This window comes from Oncorhynchus tshawytscha, linkage group LG20, assembly GCF_018296145.1.
Source record: "Oncorhynchus tshawytscha isolate Ot180627B linkage group LG20, Otsh_v2.0, whole genome shotgun sequence".
In the NCBI taxonomy this organism is placed as follows: Eukaryota; Metazoa; Chordata; class Actinopteri; order Salmoniformes; family Salmonidae; genus Oncorhynchus; species Oncorhynchus tshawytscha.
This window is the reverse complement of record NC_056448.1, coordinates 39,715,756-39,724,509: the sequence shown is the minus strand read 5'-3', so window position 1 is coordinate 39,724,509 and position 8,754 is coordinate 39,715,756. Positions and strand designations below refer to the sequence as shown.

Genomic DNA, 8,754 nt, shown 5'->3' with positions numbered 1-8,754 from the left:
GGACAAAGATCATACTTTTTGGAGAAATGTCCTCTGGTCTTATGAAACAAAATAGAACTGTTTGGCCATAATGACCATTGTTATGTTTGGAGGAAAAAGGCGGAGGCTTGCAAGCTGAGGAACACCATCCCAACCGTGAAGCACGGGGGTGGCAGCATCATGTTGTGGGGCTGCTTTGCTGCAGGAGGGACTGGTGCACGTCACAAAATAGATGGCATCATGAAGGAGGAAAATTATGTGGATATATTGAGCAACATCTCAAGACATCAGTCAGGAAGTTAAAGCTTGGTCGCAAATGGGTTTTCCAAATGGACAACGACCCCAAGCATACTTCCAAAGTTGTGGCAAAATGGCTTAAGGACAACAAAGTCAACGTATTGGAGTGGCCATCACAAAGCCCTGACCTCAATCCCATAGAAAATGTGTGGGCAGAATTGAAAAAGTGTGTGCAAGCAAGGAGGCCTACAAACCTGATTCAGTTTCACCAGTTCTGTTAGGAGGAATGGGCCAAAATGTACCCAATTTATTGTGGGACACTTGTGGAAGCCTACCTGAAACGTTTGACCCAAGTTAAACAATTTAAAGGCAATGCTACAAAATACTAATTGAGTGTATGTAAACTTCTGACCCACTGAGAATGTGATGAAAGAAATAAAAGCTGAAATAAATCATTCTCTCAACTATTATTCTGACATTTCACATTCTTTAAATAAAGTGGTGATCCTAACTGACTTAAAAGAGGGAATTCTTACTAGGATTAAATGTCAGGAATTGTGAAAAACTGAGTTTAAATGTATTTGGCTAAGGTGTATGTAAACTTCCGACTTCAACTGTACATATAATTTTTATTTAACTAGGCAAGTCAGTTAGGAACAAATTCTTATTTTAAATGACGGCCTACCCCAGCCAAACCCGGATGACGCTGGGCCACTCGGGAGCCAGTAGGCCTTAACTGTATATTTAAAGATGGAATGCTTAGTTCCTACTTTCATTTTTGGACCTATAAAATAATGATATATATATATATATATATATATAGATTAATTTTTGAAGAATATAACTTATAAATGCCTCATGAGCTTTGTTCAACCGTCACACTCCATGAGAACCCAAAATAGAAGCTTAGTTTACTCCCAATAATTGTAAACAATGTAAATGCAAACAAACACTGAATAGCCTAAAAAAAAATGGTTAAAACTATCATTTTAATATCATGCATGGTCTGACCTTGCATTCATATCTCTGTCCATGAATTTGAGCGTGGTTGTAGTGCCCATCCCTCAGCTCTTTACCAAAACACAGGTGGGGTGACCTGGATTCTAGCTTTAAGAAGGCTACACTATTGCAAAGTCATTTTATTGTTGTTCTTCATCCACTTCAGTCAACCGTTTCTCCAGGAGTGAAGTGCTAACTCGGTGCATCATTAGAAACTGTCCATTCAGATGGAAGACTGGGATGTCGTATTTGTATCTGTCCCACCAAATTTTGTTCTCCGGCAGTGTGATATCTACCTGCAGAAAAATATACTGTAAATAACAGAAATAAGAGAAGACATTCATTAGTAAATTGACCTTTTCATAATACACTGAGTATACCAAACATTAGACACATCTTCCGAATATGGAGTTGCACCGCCCCCTTTTTACCCTCAGAACAGCCTCAATTTGTCGGGGCCTGGACTCTAATGTGTCCAGCGTTCCACAGAGAAGCTGGCACATGGTAACTACTATGCTTCCCACAGTTGCGTCAAGTTGGCTGGATGTCCTTTGGGTGGTGGACCATTCTCGATATACACAGGAAACTGTTGAGTGTAAAAAGCCCAGCAGTGTTGCCGTTCTTGACACAAACCAGGACACATGGTACATACTACCATACCCTGTTCAAAGGAACTTCAATCTTTTGTCTTGCCCATTCACACATACACAATCCATGTCTCAAAGCGTACAAATCCTTCTTTAACCTGTCTACTACCTTTCATGTACACTGATTTAAGTGGATTTAACAAGTGACATCAATAAGGGATCATTGCTTTCACCTGGAATCACCTGGTCAGTCTATGTCATGGAAAGAGCAGGTGTTCTTAATGTTTTGTCCACTCAGTGCATTCGGAAAGTATTCAGACCACTTTACTTTTTACACATTTTGGTACGTTACAGCCTTACTCTAAAATTGATTCAATTGTTTTCTTTCCTCTTCAATCTACACACAATACCCCATAATGACAAAGCAAAAAAAGGTATTTTGAAATGTTTGAAATTTTTTTGTTTTTTATTCCCAAAAATATCACATTTAAATAGGTATTCAGACCCTATACTCAGTACTTTGTTGTAGTACCTTTGGCAGCAATTACAGCATTGAGTCTTCATGGGTATGACGCTACATACAGGCACACCTGTATTTGGGGAGTTTCTCCTATTCTTCTCTGCAGATCCTCTCAAGCTCTGTCAGGTTGGATTGGGAGCATCGCTGCACAGCTATTTTCAGGTCTCTCCAGAGAGGTTCGATCGGGTTCAAGTCCGGGCTCTGGCTGGGCCACTCAAGGACATTCAGATACTTGTCCCAAAGCCACTCCTGCATTGTCTTGGCTGTTTGCTTAGGGTCATTGCCCTGTTGGAAGGTGAACCTTCACCCCAGTCTGAGGTCCTCAACGCTCTGGAGCAGGTTTTCATCAAGGACTTCTCTGTACTTTGATCCGTTTATCTTTCCCTCGATCCTGACTAATGTCCCAGTCCCTGCTGCTGAAAAACATCCCTCATCATAGGGATAGTGCCAGGTTTCCTCCAGACGTTCCGCTTGGCATTTAGGCCAAAGAGTTCAATCTTGGTTTCATCAGACTTTAGATGACCTTTGGCAAACTCCAAGCAGGCTGTCATGTGCCTTTTACTGAGGAGTGGCTTCCGTCTGTCCACTCTACCATAAAGGCCTGAATGGTGGAGTGCTGCAGAGATGGTTGTCCTTCTGTAAGGTTCTAACATCTCCACAGAGGAACCAAGGCCCTTCTCCCCCGATTGATTGGTTGGGCAGGGCGACCAGCTCTAGGAAGAGTCTTGGTGGTTCCAAACTTCTTCCATTTAAGAATGATGTCGGCCACTGTGTTCTTGGGGACCTTCAATGCTGCAGAAATGTTTTGGTACCCTTCCCCAGATCTGTGCCTCGACACAATCCTGTCTCGACTCTCTAAGGACAATTCCCTCGACTTCATGGCTTGGTTTTTGCATTGACATGCACTGTCAACTGTGGGACCTTATATAGACAGGTGTATGCCTTTCGAAATCATGTCCAATCAATTTAATTTACCACAGGTGGACTCCAACCAAGTTGTAGAAACATCTCAAGGATGATCAATGGAAACAGGATGCACCTGAGCTTAATTTCAAGTCTCATAGCAAAGGATTTGAATACTTATGGATATGTACTTTGTCATTATGGGGTATTGTGTATAGATTGATGAGGGGGGAAAAACAATTTAATCCATTTTTGAAACAGGCTGTAATGTAATAAAACGTGGAAAAAGTCAAGGTGCCATTTAGCAGACCCTATCCAATTGTTCAGCAAACATTTAAGGTGCATTTTTCTGAGAAACATAACCTCACCCTGTGTTTGTATGGTTCAAGGACTTCTTTTGCTTCATCACACAATGGGCATGGATCCTGGAAAATTGTTAAATACATATCAGTAGTGCTAACTAATGCATTCATCACTTTGCCTATAAAAAACACACAAAAAATGTGTCAAGCAAAACCACTAATATGAACATTATTAATTAAAAATATGAATATTATCTGATTAATTTAAATGACTCGACAATTCACATTACCTTGGTAAAAAGCGTTAAAGTAGGTAAGTACTTTTGGGAGAAGAGTCTTCTAAGCAGATGAGCAGAACTCTTTGTCCTGTGGAGAGTCCTCGGCAAGACCAAATGCATTGTCTGTCTGCAAAGTAGACAATTACTGCATCAGACATGTAGGCTTGGCACTACTTTATATGCTCTCTGTTACCTGGAGTTGCATGACAAATGGTCCAGGTACACAAGTACAATGCCCACTACAGTAAATGGTGACCCCAACGTGATATATCATTAGGAAATTGTGGATTATTTTCATAACTTTGGAAGTTCGGTAAACGGAGATTGGATACTTAGGAGTATTCTTGATTACTCGGAATGTCCGGTTCAGGTCGTATCCTTCATATTTGCATCCGTGGGTCCGTAGGAAGTTTAGATGATTTATTCCATTAGATTCCCTGATATATAAGGAATACACATCCTATGTAATGAATAAGGTGCCAGCTACAGACCTTTTTAAGTTGAGGGAATCTTGTATTCTTGAATTAGCTCAAATGCGGATCAAGAAAAATAATAATGGTCTTAACATTAATTCGACAAGTGATGAAATACTTGATTAGGCTGCTAATATTTAGGCTGCTAATGAATTTCTTAGGCTGCTAATGAAAGGTCTCTTTGACCGGAACGTTACATGTTTATTAATGTTCTCTCTGCACTGTGTGCTGGAGCACCCATTCTAGTTTTCACTTTTCCCAACCTGTGACCTGTGCATATTTTTTATTTATTTTTCTACTCACTTATTTCTGAGTGAAAGTGTGTTGTCTGTCCAGAGCTGAAGGTTGGTGAGCTGCTTCTTAACCAGATGGAAGAAAATTAGCTATGGTCCAGCATTGAATGCCTTGTAATGCTTGTTAATGCTTTATAACTTAAGCTTGATGCCTTGTATGTAATCCCTTCATTTTCCAAAGTAATTAAATACACTTGTATTTAGGATTCCATTCTCAGACATTTATTGATTGCTTATTAGTGTAACTCAAATATATTGTTCTTCCATATTGCTAAATCATCTTTATGGAGTCAGATAAACATTTTAATTGGCTAATTGCATAGTCTTATTACTAGTCACATGTGAGGTATTTATACAATCATATATACTGTATATACACATGTCAAAAATATTAGGGCTACAGATATTCTTGTATTTCAAAAGCATTTCGATTGCTATAATGACCTCTCTTTGCATTGTGAAGGGTGACCAGAGTATTAAGACAGCCATATTTCCTCTCAAATTTCTCCACATATAAATCTAAAGCACTGGGTAAATCTGTCAGAAATCAACTAATTTTGTAAAACAGTAGCGCCGATTGCGTAGGATGTCGCTCTCCTGTTTGGCTGCAATGTGTATTTTTAGCGTAGACCTGTGCCTTGAGGTAGTAAATAAACCTACCGCTGTATCTATGTTTATGTTTCTCTATGAAATGTTTTTATCCAGTATAAAAATGTATGCACGTCAAAAGCCTGGCAGTATTTGAGTTATTTGTGTAAAAGAGTAGAGTTTATGAAATATCTCACCTATGAGAGGACAACCAGGCGTGACAAAACAGAGGAAAAGGGAACGCAAATGTAGGTGATACCTATTGGTTGACTGTCATTTTACTTCCTGTTCAAGGGAGTGCCACTATTGGACAATTTTCTGTCCATCAAATAAAGTTAAACCTACACGCGGCAGTATTGTGGAAACGTGTACAATCAGCGGTTACAAAGTTTTCATTCATAAATGACAAATGACAGTCAGATAGATGGGTGCCCCCATTTGTTAAACAGTAGCAAGTGTTTAGCCTTTTGTTTTTTGTATATGACAAACCTTCATTTGCAGTGCATTTCTTTTCCAATCAATATTGATAATGGACATAATTTGGAAATGGGTATTACTTGCATTATATAGTATTAACAAATAATACTATTTTACAGTGATGACCTATATCCTAGATATTCATACAGTATGTAAACCCCCTCAAAACAATCCTGGTATTGAAAATATGTCAGCTGAAGGCTCACTGTCTGCACTGAAATATATAATAATAATAACAAAGACCTTTTGAATGTTGACAACTAAGCAAGGTCAAGCCCCATCATTTGACACTCACACAAACACGCACACACACACATTCTTTTACCTTATTACACATGTACTACATTTAGTAAACAAATGTCAAAGAGTCAGTAGCCTAATAACACCTCATTTATTTATTTGTATTTTTTTATTTCACTTTATTTAACCAGGTAGGCTAGTTGAGAACAAGTTCTCATTTGCAACTGCGACCTGGCCAAGATAAAGCATATCAGTCTTTATGCAGTTATTTTGGGATTGGATGATCAAGGTGTGCCACACTGAATCCAACCTCAGCGTAAATACAACAATCTGAAACAAATAACTAATGATTTGGTGCGGCAAATCCACTAGTACCGAAAACCTGACTCTAGGCAACAGTGACCAATCAGGTTGGTTTTCGAGACTACTAATGCACAGCATGGAGTTTGTTTGGCTGCTGAGAGCATGCAGCCACTGCCAGTGTCATGGACGAGACAGTGCGGCTCTCAAACTGTGTGAGCGAGGAATTTAGCTCTCCAAAGCCTGCTGCTTTTAATGGAGTAGACTAATATAAAACAATGTATATTGATCTGATGAAACATTTTAAGCCTTTCCACCTTCATCATCACCTGTATCCATTATGTTACTAGGACAACGGACTAGGACAGTTGTCATTTGATTGTGCCTTTGCAGATTACACATGTAGCCATAGACTATTCATTCGTGCAATATGGAATAATACTCAATGGCTAATTTACACCCAGGTGTGCATGGACAGTCATTTCAAAAGTTATGAACATGTATCGTGAGGAGTGAGGCAGACATCTTTTAAAAAACAACTTTTTTACTTAAAGGTGACATAATATATGTCCACAAGTGCAGAACTTATGTCTGTCTTTTAGCAGTATGAGGTTTGGTTGTGTCTCCTGTAGGCCTCTTTGCCAAACAGAATATTTAGGCTGCTAATGAATGTCTTAGGCTGCTAATGAAAGGTGTCTTTGACCGGAACGTTACATGTTTATTAATGTTCTCTCTACACTGTGTGCTGGAGCACCCATTCTAGTTTTCACTTTTCCCAACCTGACACTTCAGGTGTGCACGTTTTTATTTTTACTCTCTTATTTGTGAGTGAAAGTGTGTTGTCTATCCAGAGCTGAAGGTTTGAGAGCAGCTTCTTAACCAGATGGAAGAATAAGATGAGCTATGGTCCAGCACAGAGAAAATGCCGCAACACAGGATGTGAAAAGTCAGAGCTGTCTATTCTGTAAGGCTCTGTGCTAAACTGTACTACCATCTATAGGATTTTAAAAGCAACAGCACATGAAACTCAATATCATGAATGCAAGATTATAAATGTGACACATTTTCAATTTATGTTTCGTGGCAGGCTTTAAATCCAAAGGACACAATGGATTTCACAAGGACATGAGGTAACCTACCGGATCAGGGTTCACACAAGTCCCTCTATATTTCACACTCTAGGTGGAAGACCTACACACATTCTTGGATGCCATCTGACACTGGACAAGCAACCTATACCGTGAGGATGCCTTCAAGGACCTAGTCATACACTTTGAGGAGATGGGCAACCACTCTGTCATCTGCTCTCTCTTGTAGATCATAATTAGACAAATATAATATAGGAGCCTACTTGTTATGGGAGAACACTGGAAAAATATTGAAATAAAATTCTCTGAAGTATAGTGTCACAATTTATATTTCTGACAAATGCACATGGTTTGTAATGATGTTTTCAGTGTATCTGGTTGAAGATGTTGGTAATGGAGATAACTGTTCTCTGTCTTGTCCTCTCTGCCCATGTCACATGGCATTAGAACTGCTTGAGGCCAATACAGCAGATTGTCATGTTGCCTCGTGAGCCACCCGTATCGGTTGACAGTGAAGACACGTCATGTAAGTTACTGCTTCAGTGAAACAGACAGACACAGAGAGAGAATGGTCCAAATACACTACTTTAGACCATGCTACTATTGAATGTCTTGGCAAAGGTCTCTTTGACTGTACTAATGTGCTGGAGTACTACAAAATGAATCATCCTGGGTCTTGTTCAGTAAGACACACCGTAGACAAACTGTAAACAAACAAAAAATATTTCTTAATTGGACAAGCCACCAAAAATATAATTTGATGCATAGTGAACATGACCCTCCTTAAACAGTATCCAGAAACAGCTTACCTCACTGAATGTGGCCACAATTCACTATAGTCTGTGCATCAACAATGTTACATTATGGGAAATGTAGTCAAATCTTAGCCCAACGAATAGGAGGAGCCTATTAATTGGTATACAAGTTCCTCCCTCTTGCTGTTCTAACTTTGCTAAAAGATGGCTATTTTCTCAGTAAACTGTGTTGCTTAGGGTGTCCATCATTCTTACAGGCACGTCAACAGAATGTCAAGCAGAGGACAGATCAATGTTTTCCAGCAGACAAAACATACTTCAGGATGAAACAACGTTTGTGGAAGAATCCGTGATCGTTGCTTTGCTTCACGCAACGAATGACTGTGGAGATGAATGGGAGCTACTATGAACCAGCTCCTTAGGAGAAACTACAAGAAGGGAAAGGATTTGTCCCATAATTTGGCACTATTATGATCATTGGTTCTGTTTGTTTTACAAATACACTGTTTGGAACTGTTGACACTAAAATACAGGCCAAATAAAGACCACCTGCTCCACAGAAATTCATACTATCTTGTGTGAGCCTTATTGACAGTAGGCCTAAAGAATACATTGTTTCTGAGATTTGGCAAATGGCAGTGGCGAATGACATCATAAATGCACTTATTGAAAAACAACATTGTGCTGCACTGTTTGATTCAGTTGACCACAAGCTGTTGCTAGTCAGACTCAGTA

General features: G+C 39.3%; 1 protein-coding gene across 3 annotated transcripts; it reads right to left on the bottom strand.

The window, feature by feature from the left end:
• Positions 1-1,185: 1,185 nt before the first annotated feature.
• Positions 1,186-5,416, bottom strand: lg20h5orf63 (linkage group 20 C5orf63 homolog). 3 transcript variants are annotated; one of them, XM_024381297.2, is made up of 4 exons: positions 5,357-5,416; positions 3,818-3,932; positions 3,594-3,650; positions 1,186-1,526 (listed from the first exon to the last, which is right to left on the bottom strand). In XM_024381297.2, the coding sequence occupies exons 2-4, from the start codon at positions 3,923-3,925 to the stop codon at positions 1,356-1,358; spliced, it is 336 nt and encodes a 111-aa protein (XP_024237065.1). In that variant the 5' UTR covers positions 3,926-3,932; positions 5,357-5,416; the 3' UTR covers positions 1,186-1,355. The 3 variants fall into 3 exon arrangements, with proteins under 3 accessions (XP_024237065.1, XP_024237066.1, XP_042158575.1); XM_024381298.2 differs by lacking the exon at positions 5,357-5,416 and adding an exon at positions 4,582-4,603; XM_042302641.1 differs by lacking the exon at positions 5,357-5,416 and adding an exon at positions 4,138-4,158.
• Positions 5,417-8,754: the final 3,338 nt, after the last annotated feature.

Excerpts from the sequence above, each read along its gene's own strand:
- lg20h5orf63 (XM_024381297.2), bottom strand. The coding sequence starts at position 3,925 with ATGCATTTGGTCTTGCCGAGGACTCTCCACAGGACAAAGAGTTCTGCT. Across the intron at positions 3,651-3,817 it reads CTTTAACGCTTTTTACCAAG|GATCCATGCCCATTGTGTGA; the intron begins GTAATGTGAATT and ends ACAATTTTCCAG. Across the intron at positions 1,527-3,593 it reads TTGAACCATACAAACACAGG|TATATTTTTCTGCAGGTAGA; the intron begins GTGAGGTTATGT and ends TGTTATTTACAG.